The sequence below is a fragment of the Typha angustifolia genome, chromosome 13 (genome assembly GCF_048772165.1).
Source record: "Typha angustifolia cultivar Huaian chromosome 13, ASM4877216v1, whole genome shotgun sequence".
In the NCBI taxonomy this organism is placed as follows: domain Eukaryota; kingdom Viridiplantae; phylum Streptophyta; class Magnoliopsida; order Poales; family Typhaceae; genus Typha; species Typha angustifolia.
In genome coordinates this window covers 13099814-13118716 of record NC_133251.1, presented here as the reverse complement: position 1 = coordinate 13118716, position 18903 = coordinate 13099814, and the positions used below count along the sequence as shown (strand labels likewise).

General features: G+C 35.8%; 2 protein-coding genes across 11 annotated transcripts; both read left to right on the top strand.

Annotated features, from left to right (window-relative positions):
• The first annotated feature begins 1573 nt into the window (after positions 1–1573).
• LOC140773033 (uncharacterized) lies at positions 1574–13391 on the top strand. 10 transcript variants are annotated; one of them, XR_012106394.1, is made up of 16 exons: positions 1574–2086; positions 2316–3631; positions 3720–3910; positions 4051–4268; positions 4454–4522; positions 5113–5182; positions 5304–5460; positions 5557–5848; positions 6028–6142; positions 6341–6504; positions 6766–6840; positions 6911–7300; positions 7766–7828; positions 8269–8319; positions 8470–8492; positions 13184–13391. XR_012106394.1 is itself a non-coding variant. In XM_073115355.1 (12 exons), the coding sequence occupies exons 1-12, from the start codon at positions 1718–1720 to the stop codon at positions 7097–7099; spliced, it is 3225 nt and encodes a 1074-aa protein (XP_072971456.1). In that variant the 5' UTR covers positions 1574–1717; the 3' UTR covers positions 7100–7480. The 10 variants fall into 10 exon arrangements, 1 of the variants encoding a protein (XP_072971456.1); XR_012106393.1 differs by having other exon boundaries at positions 9114–13391; XR_012106391.1 differs by having other exon boundaries at positions 8613–13391.
• LOC140773035 (homologous-pairing protein 2 homolog) lies at positions 7797–18621 on the top strand. Its single transcript, XM_073115357.1, has 9 exons — positions 7797–7828; positions 8269–8319; positions 8464–8492; positions 13874–15626; positions 15697–15722; positions 17448–17715; positions 17818–17888; positions 17971–18159; positions 18368–18621. The coding sequence occupies exons 4-9, from the start codon at positions 15593–15595 to the stop codon at positions 18464–18466; spliced, it is 687 nt and encodes a 228-aa protein (XP_072971458.1). The 5' UTR covers positions 7797–7828; positions 8269–8319; positions 8464–8492; positions 13874–15592; the 3' UTR covers positions 18467–18621.
• The last annotated feature ends 282 nt before the right edge of the window (positions 18622–18903 follow it).

The window sequence follows — 18903 nt, the reverse complement described above, 5'->3', positions numbered from 1 at the left end:
TCATAAGTGAACGGAAGTTTTATATAATTTTGAGAAAATAATCAAAAGTATCATGCATTTTACTTTTATTATCATTGACACCTTACATTATTATAGGCTCACTTGTTTATCTTGTTTATAGACATGATCAATATGTTTCAAAAAATATTATATTCATAAGGTAAAAATATAAATGTGCTATTAATTAATGTGGACGTTGCTGGTTGTAGATATGTGAGTATCAACGTTTTATTGATTTTTTTACAGTATGATGTAAGACATGAAGAATATTTTTTGCGCCTACATTATGAATTTAATTCTAAAAAATATTGAGTTAAATAATTTGGGCGACAAGTAACAGAATGGAGAACATTCTTATTAATCTTAAAATTATTATTTTTTAGATATCTACACTATTCCTCATTTAGTATTTTTTCCTTTATATTATCCCAGTGTTTGAATAGGATTGTTCTAGTTACCACCGTCGGCTAGCCGACCAATTGGGTGCGATTAATTGGACACAAAGGCCTCACCGGTGCTATTAGCCATTTAATCACATTTTTCTTAGTTTTTCTTTATTTTTCTCCTATCTTTTGGCCTCTCTCTAGTTGCCACCAATGACTTTACCCATCACCACTTAAAAACATTGTTAGCCATTCCTCCACTCTCCTTTGACTTTTCTCCGTCTACCACGATGACTTCATATATCACCATTTGGAAAAATACTTTCAACTCTTCCATCATCTCCCATTCTTTTATTCAAAATTTTTCTATCCCATTCTCCTCTCTCTAGATATTTGCAAGTAACTCTACATATAACCATCGAGAAATACCGCTAACTCTCCCCACCCTATCTTACTGAGCTTTTTTTTTTCATCATCTCTCAATATATCATCAATGAGAGGCTTATTGATGACTAGCCGAAAGCGGCTTGATCCCTTTCCCATAACAAGCCACTCTATGATTAATTATATTATGCTCCTTATTTTAATTGGCAGTGAGATATTTCTATTATGACTTATAGTTTAGTTAACTTATGTATATAATTACATATTGTTATTATTTTTTAATATTTAGGTGTTTTTTAGAATTAAACCCATAATGCAGGATCGAATAATAAATACATAGATTTTTTGGTAAAAAAATTATTAAATATTAACATCGTATTTCAATATAAATTGTATTAAATATCAAGCCTAATATTTAAGATGGGATTAGAACCCATAACCTGCTGCTAGGACTGACCTAAAAATATGGTGTTACTGGTTACTACTCCACCATATCTATCAATTATTTATATAAATAAATAATGGCAAATACGTTGAAGTTAAACGATGAAATATGGTCTTATATTATAGACATACAAATGTGTTATGTTTCCAAACATTCCCGTGAAACAAAGGGGTATCAAATTATCAATGCGAGAAACAAGAATTTTAAGGGTATTAATGTGAGATTAATAAAGATTTCAGGCGTGTACATGTAAACATATATTTAGAGGGGGGGTATTAGCACTAATATAAGGTATTTATGCAAAAGAAACTTCTAAGGGTGAGCTAATAAGACATGATAACGATAGATAGTGCGAAAGGGGTCTCATCGATCGTTGATTTGATCAAGTATCACAACCCCATCTCTCTCTCTCTCTCTCGCGTAATACCTTTCCTTTCCTTTCCTTTTCGCCTTCGAAACCCTAACCCTAATTGGTTCAATTCTTTACCCCAATCACCCCCTCGTCATGGCGATCGAAGAGCCGCGGTCCTCCCCATCAAGCGGCAAGCATCGGAGGTCGCCAGAGGAGACGGGGCCGGAGGAGTCGTCGAAGCGCCGGAAGCACCACCACCACCGCCGCCACCACCACCATCGCCACAACCGCCATGAGAGCAAGGACGGGCGGGAGAAGGACGAAGGAGACAACGTTCGTTCTTTAGTGAAGGTGGTCTCATCTGTCTCGGCGAATCCCGTGGATGACGAGCGCGAGGAGGGCGAGATTTTTGAGGAAGAAGAGGAGGGTGCTGAGAAAGGCGTCGGTTTGGTAGTGGGAGGGGATTCCGACGCTGAATCCGGTGAGATCAAGCCAGAGAATGCCGATACCAATTCCGCTCCGGTCTGTTTCGATTTATCTCCAACCTTTTATAATCTGCGTATTTATAGGTTATCTTCATTTCTCTCAAGAACGCATATTGTGTTTTTCTTGGAATTAGCATAAGACCTAATTTGCTGGTTCTTGAAGCAAGGAGATAGCTTTGTTAAGAAATGAATCAGAATCCCACTTAATCGCCTGAATAAAATCTCAGAAGCATGTAATTTACTGTTGATGCAATGTTTCTTTGCAGAAAGATTATTTCAAGAAGGTGCATGATGCTAACTGGAGTACAGGAAAAGATATCGACATGTTTGAGATTTCTCAACCTGAGGAGTCTGACGAGAAAGATGAAGCTTGGGTGAAGGGACAGGAGTCAGGTGGCAATAGTCGGTCTCTGCTGGATGGGCATGCTTCATTGAGTGATGACGAGAATAAAAATGAACATGGTAATGAATCAACAAGAGGACAATCGAAATCTCGGGAGAGGAAAATTGAGAAGGAAAAGAGACGTAGAGATGTCTTTGTGAATGATTCAAAAGTTCAAGCAAGATCAAGATCCCCTGTTTCCCTAGAATCTTCACATTTTGTGAAGCCCAAAGGAATTGATGATGGTGAGACCAGAAGCACTGACAGTAATTTGGAGAGGCTTGAATCACATAGGTATTCAGAAATGGGAGGTATTGACAGGAAATATATTGATAAGAAGAAAAGATCTGTGTCACCAAGAATTTCACCTGACAAATTTAGTCAGTCCCCGACACAAATAAGTTGCCACGGTGAAGCACAATATAGGGATCGATCAAGGTCCCCGGACCATACGAGAAAGAAATTTGATGACAGGGGCTTGGAACCTTGTTCAGATGGTGGTGCTCGAGGTAAGCAAAATGGTTCCAAAGACAGTTTGGGGAACAATTCCAATCATGAAGATGGTGATAGACATGACAGACTGGAAAGGTATACAGTTAAAAGCCGAGAAAGTGAAAGAGCGGTCCATCGGGAAAGAGAGAGGAGCAGTAGTTATGTTAGGCATGGTGGACGCAGTGACAGACATGACAGTCAAGAAAGAGATAAAGAGAGAAGAAGAAATAGTAGAACTATTACAGATAGAGTGAGTGTTGATGTGGATGAAGTTGATCGTAGGGAAAGAGAGCGGAGTAGCAGTTACTGTAGACCGGATAGAAGGGAGAGCAGACATCATAGTCGTGACAGAGGCAGAGAGAGAGAAAGACATAGTGGTAGTACAAGAGATCGAGATTGGGAGAAGCAAAGGGATAATAGTAGGGAGAGGTATAAGGAAAGGGAGAGGGTTGACAGTGAGCGTGAAAGGGAGAGAAACCGTGATGGCAGAGATAAGAATCGAGCTAGGGACAAGGTGCATGGAGACAGAGAACAAGGTCAGCAGATTGAAAGGGATAGAGTTAGCAGTAAGGATAGACAAAGGGATTCTAGGTATTCAAAGTATGATGAGCTGGAGAATTACAAAGACAGATCAAGAGCTAAGGGCATGGACAGAAATGTTGGTTCCAGCAATCGGGTACCTGAAGAAGGCAAAAGGAATTTTATTAGGTAGGACTTTATTATTTACTGATTTAATCACAATATTTTACTTTTTATACTCATTTTGTTTAATCTCTCTTCTGTCAATTGGTGTTAGGGAGGAGGAAGAAGAAGATTATCAGGAGAAAATCGAACAGCAACTAGCGAAACATGATGAAGAGGATATCGACAAAATTAAGGAGGAAAGTAGAAAAAGGAGACAAGCTATTATGGAAAAGTATAAACAGCCGCAATTACAGCAGCAGCAGCAGCAGCCGCCTGAATCTTTTCCTAATAACAATGAGAAAGGTCCTCTTTTCTTATGAAATAATCAGCTGCATAGAAATGACTGATAGATAAATATGTTTTGCATAAGTATTTATCCTTTTATATTCCTTTACTGATTAACCTTTGTTGGTATTTTAACTAGTGGTGTTCATATGATACAGGGGAGAAGGCACCTATTGATAAGGGAACAACTCTAGAGCTGAATGTTGGCAATATCAGCCATCGCACCTCTTATGAAGAGCTTGAGAATAAACATGATTCTGCAGATGTAGATATTGCTGATTCATCTTTTAATGTGGTAAAGTCACCTATGCAAAATGGCGTTTTAGCCAATGAGAAGATGATTGGTGCTTCAGGGCTTGGTGAAGGCAGTCCCAAGGTTTGATAGCCACCTATTATTACATCTGTTGTGATATTAATTTTTTTTAAAAAAAATAGTGGCTATTATACTAAAGTAAGCTTTCAGTGATATCGAGTAGTTTCTGGCATTCAATTTTTTGTTGGGTAAGTTTGAATATGTTGTTTCGGAAGAAGTTTTATCTAATCTTCATAATATTTTCCCAGAGTGAGAAATCAACAGATATGTTTTGTGATGATATCTTTGGAGAATCACCTACTGGAGTTCGTAAACCGGTAACATTTTATCTTTTTATTTACCTATTATCATTCACCTACTGGAGGAACTATCTTGTTAGTTTGACAATAGAATTACTTACTATATCTATAGTTGATTTCTCTTAAATGATTGTGTGCCTCTTTTTTATGTGACTGCTTATGTATTGGGTTCATTTAGTATGCGGAAATTGAACTGAATTCCTTCTATATGGAGGTTACTATGTCAGAAAATACGAGACTTGCTTGAATATGACCTGGTTGTTATAGTATGTCACGTGGTTGAACGTGTGATAAGAAGCAATGAAGCATAGATGAAATTTGTTCTTGTATGTCTATTGTGATGGGATCATTTTCTTCCCCACATCTGGAGAAAGTAAAGTTCTAATCAAATATTATATCAGCAGTAGCATGACTCTTGATAAGATTAAGATTGTATTGTTAATATATTGAATTCACTAACTGAGAAATGAATTTAGAATCTTACTAACGTGCAAAATAAGGTAGTTAAGACGTCGAATGGTTGATAAAACTTAAGAATTTGCGGTTGCTGTCACATTTAAAATTGACTTTCTTCTATTATCGATTTCTTATCGTATATATTGGTGCAGGTTAAGGGAGAAGGTCTGCAAATTACAAGTGGTTTTCATGATAATTGGGATGACGCAGAAGGATACTATTGTAAGTTATAATATCTAGTGCTGGTCGAAATGCATCTGTTTTTAATTCGTGGTTTTACTTTTATTTGTATGTTCGACATCATAGTTTCATTTATTGGGCTCTCTTTTTCCTCTCTCCACAGCTTACCGGTTCGGAGAAGTGCTTGATGGTCGTTATGAAGTTATTGCAGCTCATGGGAAGGGAGTTTTCTCAACTGTTGTCCGTGCAAAGGATCTTAAAGCTGGGAAAGGTGACCCTGAAGAAGTAGCCATAAAAATTATACGTAACAATGAGACCATGTGAGTAAACTTTAAACTGTCTCTGGACTCAGAATTAGGTTTAAGCTGGGTAATCTTTGAAATTGATAATGTTGCTCCTTGTTGCTGTATATAAAGGTATAAGGCTGGTCAGGAGGAGCTGGTCATATTGAAGAAGTTAGCAGGCGCTGATCCTGAGGACAAACGCCATTGCGTTAGGTTTCTTTCAAGTTTCAAGTATCGGAATCATCTTTGTTTAGTTTTTGAATCTCTTCATATGAATCTTCGTGAAGTTTTAAAGAAATTTGGTCGTAACATTGGACTTAAACTGACTGCTGTGCGGGCATATGGAAAGCAGCTTTTCATTGCGTTGAAGCATCTGAGAAATTGCGGCGTCCTGCACTGTGATATAAAGCCGGATAATATGCTGGTATGTCATTTCAAATGGGCCTTTTATGATTTGCATTTTGCATCATTCTTTCTCGTAACAAAGCATGCCAGCCGCTGTATCAACGTAATAAATCATGATTTATGTGATAGCCTTCTTTGATTTCAATTAGAAATGTCTAGACTTGACACTTTTTTTCTATCCAATTGTTCTCTTTATAGGTAAATGAGGCTAAAAATGTGTTAAAGCTTTGTGATTTTGGTAATGCTATGTTTGCTGGTAAGAACGAGATCACGCCGTACCTCGTAAGCCGCTTTTATCGTGCCCCAGAAATAAGTGAGTTTCTAGACTGACATCCACCCCATACTTTAAGTTTTTGTTTATTTTGTTATCTTCATTGTTGTTCATTATCTTCTTGTGCTTTTGGTGTGGAAGCAAATGCTCAATATGTACCCATCTGCCTGTTTGGCTTGATATTAGGTTGGGTGTCATGCAGGCAATATACCTTGTATTGACAATGTTCTTATTATGCAGTTCTTGGATTGCCTTATGATCACCCGATGGATATATGGTCAGTGGGCTGCTGCTTATATGAACTTTATACTGGAAAAGTGTTGTTTCCAGGTCCATCAAATAACGATATGCTTCGGCTCCATATGGAACTAAAGGGTTCCTTCCCCAAAAAGATGCTTCGAAAGGTGAGCAATACAGAAACCGATATTTTACTATGAACAGGATCTTCTTACTTACATAATTGCGCTCTCTAAGTGGATATCATTGAATTTGAAATGTATAACTATATGTTGCATATTCTTCTAAACTAGATTGAAGTTGTTCCTCTATACATTTTTATAGTCTCTGCGAATTGCAAGCCATAGAGTTTGACTCTATGTAGCATAAAGTAAGCTTATGAACGAGTTTAATAATCCTCTCTACTGATGTAGCTGCTGGTAATGTAGGGTGCGTTCACAGATCAGCATTTTGATCAAGATATGAATTTCCATGCTACAGAGGAGGATCCTGTTACAAAGAAGGTTGGTGTTGTACTAGCCAGATTTCCTGAAATTGCCATTCCTTGATTGACTTCTATTTTCTTCTCTGCAGACTGTAAAAAGACTTCTTATGAATATTAAATCAAAGGACATAGGTGCTCTAATTTCAAGCTCCCCTGGCGAGGATCCCAAGATGCTGTCAAATTTTAAGGATCTTCTTGAAAGAATATTTGTATTGGATCCTGAAAAGAGGATGACAGTGTCTCAAGCATTGAGTCATCCATTTATCACTGGCAAGTGAATTAAGATGATGATTTTCTGACCTGCTGTTGAGCTTTGCATGTACCTTGTGAACTGAAATCTAATTCCTTGGCATTTATTGTCTTTTCCCTGCTGCTTTGGAGCTTTATTGTCAGAACGCATGGATGAAGCGTGGAAAAGATGATTGACTTACAGTCCTTCCTACATTGCAGTTCTTACAGTGGAATGTGTTCTGTTTCTTGTAAGACAACTCGCCAAAGGCGTTTCATCTCTTGTAAATAATTCTTGCTCATGGACTTTTGAAGATCTATGAAAACTACTTACTCACTTGTGATACCACTTATTTGGACTTATCTAGCTGAACTGCAAACAAGATTTGAGGCTATCATAGTGAATGAATATCCCGTGACATTTAAAATAAGTACAATTGGTTGGCCTTTCTGTTTGCTTGGATACTTAAGTATACTGAGCTGTGGCTTTGTTGCTTAGCTAGTGGGCTACGTGCGTTATATGCTTCATGCTTGCTTATGGGCATGTACCGCTAAACTTTTTACTCAAAGATGTACTGAATATTTTTTTTTTATTTGTGTCAGAATTACCATCCTGCTTGCTCGCCTTAGAAATAAATTTTTTTTTTTAACATTTGTCATGTTCTTTATATTTCGGAGGTGTTTGCTTGGTGAGTCTAATTGTGTCTTTCGTTCAGGGTTTCTTCCAGGGCTCTGGATTATCAACAATGTTTTAGATGCTACAGGGCAAACAAAAGAAGGTACCCTGGTTTGATTGCTGGGCAGCTTAATGTGCTTGGAAATCTTGAAACTGACTCTTTTACTAAATCAAAGATTGGCTTTCTCAATGTATTGGAACTTAATGGGATAATCAAAATTTGAAAGGAATTATTTAGCTCTTATTACGAATTGATGTATCTTTTTTATATTACTGGGCATTGCTTTCAAGAAATATGAAACCTTCTCTCACAACATTTTCTGTTTCTTTATTTGAGACCTTTGAGCACTATAGATTTTCTTTGGGTGTCAAAATATATAGTTGGAAAGCTGTTACACATTTGATTTTGTTGTGATGAATTAGATGAATTGACGAAATTTGTCATTTCTCTCTAAAACCTTTTAGTAATGTCTTTGATTTTTTTTTCCTCGTGTTTCAACGTTCAAACTTTTCAATATCTGATCTTTGCTTTCTGTTCTGGAGGCCCTCGATTGGAGACTGCTGGTTGCATCACCTACACTGAAATTTAGCATGGTAAAGTTTCCTATAGGTCTTAGGATACTCTTTAATTTGTTATAGTCTTTTACATCATTTTTTTTAGTTCAGTAATGTCTCTATTATGATATATTTGCATTTAGGTGGCAGTCCTTATTACATGACAAATTTTTTTTCTCGTAGGTGTAGTTGCTAATGTGTGCAGAAATTCGGTATGTGCATATCTCTTATCTCCTTGTTATTACTATTATTCTGAAATTTATGGAGAACATGCATGCAACTAGCTATTTTTAGCGGTCTGATGTGAAATGACAGGATTGTTTGTATTCTAGGAATGATGATGGTTAGAAAGAGAAAAGGAATGGGGCTTCATACCTCAATTCTCAATTAAGGTTTCACACCTAAAACTCACATTGGAAATAAATTTTAAAATTTTTCATTCCTTCATTAATCCTGATTGAGTAAAAAATTGGCGTATATATAGGGCTAAACAATTGTAAAAGATGCACATATAACCTTAAACATTATAAATAATAAATGTATAATAAAAATAATTGACTTAAGACAAATTTCGCCAAGGAGAAACTGCACTCATTGATATATTGCCCGTGTAATATGTCACTAATGTCCACATCACGGTTCCTTGCATTTTACTGGTGCTTATGCTTGAAGTTTTCTTGTTTTATATATATAGAGAGAGATGTATGTTTGTTCTTTCATTGGAATAACTTATTCCTCATAAATGTCATTGTAGATATGTTTAGATCCCTTATGGCTTGCCTATTTCTAGATTAATTCATTGTCTTATGGTACTTTGTTATACTATGTGAAAGGCACAATCTTGCAAGGATGGTACTTTGACTGTCGCTCAATGGAACAAAATTTTTGGTTGCAATATTGTCGTTTCTGTGCTGTATGGTAGGAGAATCTCAGCACATATGGATGTCAAGAAAACTGCCTAGGTTCAGGTGTATAGTTTGACTAGTCTTCATAGTTGACTTGTTGAAGTCTGGATAGTTCTGTTTTTAGTATCCTTGCTTTAGGCAAATATAGGGTATTTAAATTGCTATACATTTATTTTGTTATTTTTTATTTAAACCACACATTCGAAACACTGAAATCATTACTTAAAAAGTTGAAGCAGGATAATGGTTAAAATAATTAGGGTCTATGGATGATTGGACGTGACATATTGGTTTCAGGATACTTATATATTTGGAAAATTGTGTTACTTTTAGGCTATAGTCGAATCTAAGTGCTTTTTGTTGTTTAATGTAGTGTAGAACTCCCTACAATTACGATCTGTATTTGGGTATCACTTTCTTTATAAAATTCATTCATTTCTCGGCCCTCCTAATTGAGCTCCAAAGTCCCAATGGGTCAGCAGTCCTAATAATGCTGTGGTGGATTGATTAAGATTTAAGAGTTTAAATTTTTTAATTTTCCTTTTCATGCCTTATTCATGTCTCTACCAAGGGGTGGTTTCAAAATTGGATTATTTGGCTACTTATTTTGACTACAAGAATTCTTGAGGGCGCCTCTTTCATTTGTTTTGTTGGTCTCATTGTTCTTTTACTTCTTTTGGTTCTTCTATTCCCTCTATTCTTATCGTTCTTCTTTCCTCCTCTTCCTACCTTTATTAGACTGATCTTTACATAAGTTGCAATGCAACCATGATTGTGAAATCAATCCAGCAGTTCATCCCATACTTTTGAAATCAGATAGTTCTGTTTTTAGGATCTCAATCCCTTGCCTGTAGCCCACAAGGCACAATCCAGCAAACACCAATGTGTTAGACATCATTTGTTTTATGCAGTATCACTTACAATTTTGGACTTTCTATAATATCTCAGTATTCAAATATTGATCATTCTTTTCAGTATGAGCTTTGTTTAATAGGGCTGCAAAACTGGCTTACCTTACTGTTTAGTTAATGCCCCGTACACTTTCTGATTTCCAACGGCATGAGTTTACTGTGGTATTAGCTATATGATTTTGATACATGTTATGCTTGAGAAGTGGGATCCAACATCATTGGCTCGTTTTTCACACCGTTGGGACAGTAACATTTAAATGGAAAGCGGTCATGTTCCTCTTTGTGTAGCTATTTCTTTATGTGCTGGACTTTTTGAAGCAGTTGGTCCTGAATTTTATGATATGAAGTTGCGACCCAGAAGGTAGAGTACTCTACCAGCAACTTGCCATATAATGTTATGGCAAGTCCTCTATTCTCTGTTGTAGCTTTGACTGAGAGTGTGAGTACTAAAATTCTTTCCCTTCTGAAGCCTTCTCATCATTGAGTTGTGCTTTCTCTCATTCCTTATTCTGTGAGAACTGAGAACTATATGATCACTTATTTTTAAGAATGGAACCATGTGGATGTCATAGAAATTATGTTATATGGCACACATTATCTGGATAGGATATCACTAGTTTGTGTTTTAACACTTCGTTGACATGATGTTCTTAAAAGAAAGTTCATAATTTGTGCTTTAGAAATGATTAAGTTTTCCATTTTAGGGTTCCGTATAAATTTATGTTTCAGATAGTAATGGCTAAGGTTAATACCCTGTTGGCTGGCAAATGATGTCTAGAAGGTTAGACTTAGACTTGTTTTAATTCATTAGAGAAGACTTTGAAATAATGCCTTAGATTCTTACATATATTTGTCATGGTCTTATCAAATAGATCCGCTTTATTATAATTTGGTCGTTCTAGGCCAGAAGCTGGTACGGGTATTGAAGTGCTATTCTTATGGGTAAATAAGGTGATTTGACTGGTCAAATTGATACATTCCCATCTTTGGATGATATATAAGGCTTTGCACTTCAATGATTGAAACCATTGAACAAAGGGCTCACAGTTAAGTGTGCAATAGTAATATTGATGTCAATTGTATGAAGGGAAACATCTCAGGCTTGGTACTTGGTCACTTGGACATTAGCATCTGATTAGTTTTTGAATTGGACTTGTTCTGTGGGAATCTAATTTTCCACCAAGCATTGCTAACTTTAACTATGGGACAGACTGACAGATTAATTTTCCTTCAATTATCTAATGGGTAACAAGGTGAATAACTAATGAGAGTATAGTGCAAATAACGAATTTGTTTAAAGTGCAATTTTAATTACATTAAGAGTTGTGACTTCTAATGTAATTCATCCTCTCCTATTTTCTTATCCAAGTTCTTGCTTTGGAACTTTTATTGTTGCTTTAGAACTTTTATTGTCAAGGGGGAGAAGCGGCAGGGCCTATTATTCACTTCGGAGTTCGGATGTAGTGCCTCTGACCAATAATTTTCCTATATGACTAATGCACCTCAGCATCCAACATCTAAAACTTTAGATACTTTGTATAATTTTTTGAGCAGTAATTGTCACTAGAGTGGCCTGATGGACCTTCCACTTTTTTTACCTCTTAAACTGATCAACAAATATCAGCCTTTATTCCAAATTATTTGATAGAGCTTCACTGGATTTTTTACTGCCCCTACACAAGTTGTTGTACATCTAGAAGCATTTTTCTTTGTGATCTTTGAATCAACTACTTCTAAATTCTGTTTGCTATCAAGGGCATAAACTGAATCCATAATGTGACAACTCGAAGGAAGTCTTACTCTGAAATAAATATAGACTAACGCAAGTAGATTTATTTTGTGTTTAATACATTTAACCCTCCCTGTACAGCTGTACTTAGTATAAAACCACTTTACCCTCCTATACTTATTTTTCTATCACTTTACTTCATATACTTACGACTAAAGCAAAACTGATAACATTGTTAACGAGATACTTAAAAGTTAAAATTACTTAAATATTTCTATTATTTTTGTTAACAATAATGTATTGGAGGAGAAGGTTTTTGTTTAAACAATATCACCCCTCACTTCTACCCTACACTTTATTAGAGGTAGATTTCAATTTATTTCTTAGTTCTTATGTGATGACAGAGTTAGTCCATAAGAGTGAAGAAAGGATGGAAAAGCAGCTGGTCAAATGTTAGACACCGTTAATTTGGACAGAAACTTTACAGTTTCACTTAGTCAAAGTAGATGGAGTTAAGTGATACAAAAAATAAGTATAGGAGGTCAAGTGATTTTATGCTAATGTACTTGAGGGGTAAAATATATTTAAACCCATTTATTTTTTGATGGATATTATCTGAAGTTCTATTTGTGAGAATAGTATAGATGCCAACCACTTGAAATACTTATTTGGTTTTACCAATTTATTTTGAAGTTTCTGTTTATATGATTAGTATAGTCTAATGAAGAACATAAAAGGTTTTCCACTTTTGAACATCTGACATAATCTAGTTTGTAGAACTTCCTTTTTTAGACAAACTGGTAATATACATAGATACATACATTAGAATTTGAGCAAAGATTTTCTGGCCAATGATTGTGAACATCTATTTTAAGGTGAAGAGGGATAAAGTGCTTAACTTTTCATGCCATGGGATGAGATTTTTCTCAGAGTTGCAATTTGTAGTCTAGACTCTAGAGAGACTTAACTTTTACAGACAAACTGATGAGGGTAGAATTTGAATTGGCATCCTAAATCTTTTAGTTAACTCCTCCTGGTTTATGATCCTTGGTGTCATGCAAATGGAAGTCTGTTAAGTAATGAGGAAATTAGAGAAGGCGCCCACTACATCATATTATTGCATCCAATATATGCAACATTTGTTATTTTCTGCTGCATTACAGTGTCCACTGAAGCAAGATAGACTTGAGGAGAACAGTTAATTTCACTTTCTGCTTGTTATGCTCTACTTAACTGCTTATGTTTTAGTGCTATTCGTTTGTCACTTAATGAAAAATTAAAAGTATGGTTTTGCCTAAGTAGTTATTGTTGTATGGAGGTACTTCACCAAGACTATGGTTTAACTTCTATGGCAATAGTCATCTTCTATACAGATACCAGATACCAAATTAATGTAACAGAAATATGCAGAAGCAGAAGTGTAACAGAAATATGCAGAACCACAAAGTCAATTAAATTTTACATGCTTTTACTTGTATAATTGTAACTGTATCTCTAGTGTGCAGATATATACTTAAACAATGGCTTTGTGTCTTTTTATATAATCATATCTTGTTTCCTTTGGCTTCTGATCTGTCATATATGGTTGGCACACAGCATTTCCGCACAATTATATAGCATGTAATCTCTATTTCTGCTATATTAGGTTAAAGTCTTGGTGAATGTGCTCGTCAAATCAGGGTAAGTTTAAATTATGTACATGCTGATGTTAAACCAAAATAGGTTTTAAGAAATAGGATTGTCTACAATTATTAGGAAAATGGTTTCTAACCAAAAAAAATAAAATAAAAAAGTGAGTATCCGTGTGGAATAAGTTATGCTATTTATCTTTTGCACTGTAGCAAATGCAGCTTTGATGACCGTGATCTTCTTTTGGTTTTTTTCAATCATTTTGTGGGGCAATTTGGTTTTTCAACTGTTTTGGGGGGCGAATGACTTCCTCCTGTTTAAGAGGGAGTTGATGATATACTACAGTCGGGGAAATATAAGCGTTCGAACTTTTCTCTGTATATTAACTTGTGGTCAATCATTGGCATCTTATACAACAGGGAAAATGCCGAATAGATCCATTGATCTAATATCAGAGATGTGCACCATTTAATGTATTGATTATTACATGTAATTTTAGGAGAAGTGGACTTGGAAATAAAGGTAAGGCAGTTTTGGGATTGTGTTGCATTGTGTAATAATCTTGAGCCCAATGGATATTGATGAGCTGTTGTTCTGAAAGCTTATTTCTACTACTAGCTCTTTTAATGGCCATCGATGGCTGATATTATATAACATTAGTATCTTCTTGTTTTGGAAGCATAGGGAAGATAACAGCAATAATTTTGGTATGATTATGATGCAGTATTTCTTTTGGCATTATCCATAATTATATTCTCCTTTTATTGCTGTCTATGCTATCTATGCCATCTTTTATAACATAGGGTACATTGCCCTGGTAAAAGGGGAGGGTTGCAATAATAAAATGAAAGCATATTTTTGCTGACCAGATGCAAGTGCAGTAAATATATACACATGGAGTAAAGGGAATAAGATAAATGGTCCCAAATAGTTGGGAGTAGAAGCTTGGTTTTGCTAGCTAGCCCTCGTTGGATGTTTTAAGTAGTTGTATACTCTGGCATCTCGTTTTCCACAGCTGCATTAATAAGTATATTGCTAGCTTTCCATAGTTTAATCTCACTAAATAAAAAATCTCTTTCTTTATCTAATTATCCTACCTAACCGAAGCAAGAACTTATATATTATTCTCAAACCTTAATTTAATCTCTTCTCTCAAATTAAATTCGTATTCCACTAAAATAGGAAAGAGGATCTAATCATAAATGTTTTTTTTTCTATAAGCCCACAAAATGGAGAAGGGCTTTGAAAGATTTTATTATCTTGTTCCTCCAAATTATCACGGCCAAGATTATGTTTCATAATCCGATTTGCTCATAATTCATGCCAAGAGGAGGGCATGTTAAAAATCTCTATGCTGTTTTAATGTGTTCACTCGTAAAATAAGTTCCATATTACTTCAGCTATATTTATTTTTCTAGATTTACATAATAGAGTTTTTATTAGTATAAATTGTTATACTATTTGGTTGTAAAACAATATGACCGGTACAGATATTTTAGTAAATAGTTAAATTATCTTTTATAAATGGATGGATCAGAATAGAAGTAGAGAGATTAAAATAATAGTTGATTAAATTAATATTTTAAAGTTAAATTAATAAATAGTTAATAAAAAAAAAAATTAAACCGCTATTATGGTCATCCAGACGGCAATAACGGGCGACAACTCCCAATGGTCGTTCTCTAATTCTAATTGATATACTCTCGATCAGGTTTGTTTAACAATTCTATGAGGTATTATTGGTCGTAAGAAACATTTTTGTGTCTAAATTTTTAGCCTTCAGAACCGTAGATTTTTGTCACCAAATCATCTAGACACGGCTGCGAATTTTTATGATAATAAAAGAAAACCAACTAATATTGGTTAAGAACTCAGAAGTACAAGACATTGGATTGAATTATCTAAATATTGGGTCCAAATCTTGGATTCAAAAGTAGTTCGCTGGTTTGAGTCTATGGATTTTGGAGGGAACTCCCAGAAATGAAGAGCAATAATGAAATCAAACGAATAAATGGAGAGACGCAAGGCAGAGAGCCAAGGTAAGTATAGTATAGGTCGACTCACTCCACTCCCATCGATCTCCTTCTCCCTCTCCCTCTCCCAGAGGTGAAAGTGAAGTCGACGAAGAGGAGGAGAAGATGGCGCGCGCGCCCAAATCCGATAGCGTCGAAGGTACTTCTATCTCTCCACTTTTGGTCTCATACCTTCGCACGTGTATTCATCTACATGCGATGGTTTGCAGGGATCGTCCTCGGCTTCGTCAATGAGGTGAACATTGCTCTCGTTTCCTTTTTGATGTGATCAGTACTGTGTCTTGTGCTTGGATTATGTTCGATATTACAATTTTAGTTGAGAGATCTGGAATTTTTTTCCCCATGTTTCATTTTGTGGTCTCTTTCATGCCTCATTAGTACTAAAATCTAGGGTGGGCACTTTGCTTCGGATTGATGTAATTTGTAGCACTCAACTTCGCTGCAAGGTTTTGAGTTTGGGTCCTAATTTCGTTCCCTACTGCTTTATGGATCTACCTTTCCAGTGATATTGCAACAGTCCGTTGTTCCTTGAGTCTTTCATGTTATGTTTGATTCACATAATTTAGGTTTAGCTTTTGTTTGATGGAAATGTATAATTATGGGCATCAGATGATCCTCTAACCCTTCTTTGTTCTGGGTTTTGCTTGTATGTCCAGACCACCCTTTCAACCAATGGATGAGTCAAGTTGGCCTTCTCGGCCGCATGAATCATCCATATTTCTCCCATTAGCCATCCCATAATGTTCAATATCTTGTCCAATTTTTGCACCTTCCCACAGTTGTACTGTAAGATAGACATGTAATTCCTTCTGATTGAAAGTCTTCAGCTGTTTGCCTCCATTTGTTAGTGTTCATTTTCTAAATAGGGCTTTTCAGTATGCCTCTATTTCTTAATGTTCAGCCTCTAAAAGGCTGTGTTATCTGAGAGTTGCTATCTTACCGTTGCCATGGTTAGCCTTTCCATGAGTTATATTCTGATTATGCACTGTGTTGAAGGATTTCAAGTTGCTGGTAGGTGTATTCCATTTTGGTTCATAAGCATAACCGTTAAATTACTAACTCATAGTATCATTTGCACCTATAACTTTTTTGTAGCTTTAGGGTGTAGGACACTGACGCAGCTAACTCAGAAATACACATCAAACAAAAGGAAAAGATGAATACTCATAAGATCATTCATTCACAACTAATTGTTATACTACAGTTGTTGCAGCTACTCCAACTTCCTATATAGAAGACATCTAGGACACTGAACCACAATTCTGGTGTCTTCACTTTTCCGGTGCTTTTCTAAGTTACATGGTTAATGAACGAAATTCTATCATATAAATAGGAGTGGTCATTATTATTTGGGGATCATGAAATGTGGAATAAATATTGAGTTTAGTTAATTTATTTACCTTGCCTTTATCTTTTAATCGTAATCGTCTATTTTTCTAGGAGTAGATCTTAACCTTAGAAATTCTTTCAAGTTATCAAGCCCTAATCCACACCTACCCTACGGTCGACATCCACCATCCCATGGCTATCTGCCACTTTCCGATGACCGCCGCAACATTAGTATTCTCATTTCAGCTCCGTTTCGATGTTCCTTCACGCTTTTGGCCATAATTTCTTGCTCCAATCTCTAAATCCATTCAAACTAAAGCCAAAAGAACTCTAACACGTGGGACTATCACCTCATAAATTTTTTATAATTTTTCTATGAACGGATCGTTCCAGATTTGGTTCATAACAGAAACCTAGATCTACATGACATATTGACATTCAGTATATCATAATTGAGCATTAGTATTACTCATATCATTGGTGGATGTTAGTCTACAGGTCTTGAACGAGTCAACTTTCCCTAATGATATATTCCTTAATTGGTTCTCCATTCACTGGAATTCAAAGCGTGACTGTGACTGACATTATGAAACAGTTTACTTGGCTCATTCTTCATCAATTCTTTTGTCAGCAAAATAGGCCTTTGAATTCTCAGAATGTTGCTGATGCGTTGCAAAAGTATAATCTCAAAAAGACAGCAGTACAGAAAGCACTGGACACATTATCTGATAGTGGACAGATTTCCTTCAAGGAGTATGGTAAGCAAAAGATTTACCTTGCTCGGCAAGACCAATTTAAGATACCGAATGGACAAGAACTGGATCAGATGAAGAAGGAAAATAGCAAACTACAAGAAGAACTTGAAACTCAGAAGAAAGCCATAAGTGAGGTTGAGGCTGGTATGCTCCAATAAAATTTGTTTTCTTGGAGAATAGTATTTTGAATACTATAAAGATTTAAGAGTGGGAGTGAATAATAACTATTCACACATTCTAATGCAGAAATTCGAGCTCTTCAGTCAAACTTGACTTTGGGAGAAATTCATGCTAAAGAGGCTAAATTACAAAATGAAGTAAATAGATATATCCGGTAATCCTTCATAATGAAGACATGCCTTCATATTAATAGTAAAATTGGAAACTCTTATCATCCAGGTCCAGGAAATGGAAGAAAAGCTAAAGAAATTGCGCAATGGAGTTGTTTTGGTAAAACCAGAGGACAAGAAGGTGATTGAAGAAACATATTCTGATAAAGTTAATCAGTGGCGAAAACGAAAGAGGATTTTCAAGGATCTGTGGGATGCTATAACTGAGAATTCGCCGAAGGATCCAAAAGATTTTAAGGTTTATATTAGTCATTGCTCTTAATTTTCTATTTTATTTTTCTCTACCTCATCAGCTAAAAGACTGGGATTCTTACCTGGGAACCCCAGACACATGGTACCTTTCTACATTTGCTTTATACATGATAAATACCATTCACGATTTGCCTTATGCATAACAGACCCCTTCTTCTGTTACTGTCTCTCTAATTACTCTTTATCTTTTGCAGGAGGATCTTGGTCTCGAGTATGATGAAGATGTTGGGGTGAGCTTACAGTCTTATAATGACCTGATGAATCTCAGTAAAAAGAGAAGATCATCCTATTGATATCATATGTTACAGTTTCGAAGCAGATCTAGGGCATATGCGTGACAGATCAGCTTTACATTGTAATGTAATAGGGCTAGTGTATATTTTCTGGATGATGTGATCTTCTGTCACTAACGACGTTGTCATATATGAACTCTGAGTTTACTTTGAAAACTTACCTCCTTCGTAAACCTCGTTTTTCACTGTCTAATGTTAAATCACTTTTTGGTCAAGTAACTCATGCAGTAGCAACCATAGGATACTACTGTTTCAAAGAGCACTAGTTAAGATGTGAAGGAAGTTTGCAAGTATTGTAGGCATGTTGTAGCATAATCCTTTTTACTTCAGTATTAAGGTCAGTTCTGGAAGGAAAGCTTCTTCAAGGCCTATCAAAACTTCTACGAGGCATATAAATTCCTCTCCTGGAACACAATCTATACTTGCTATTGGCCACT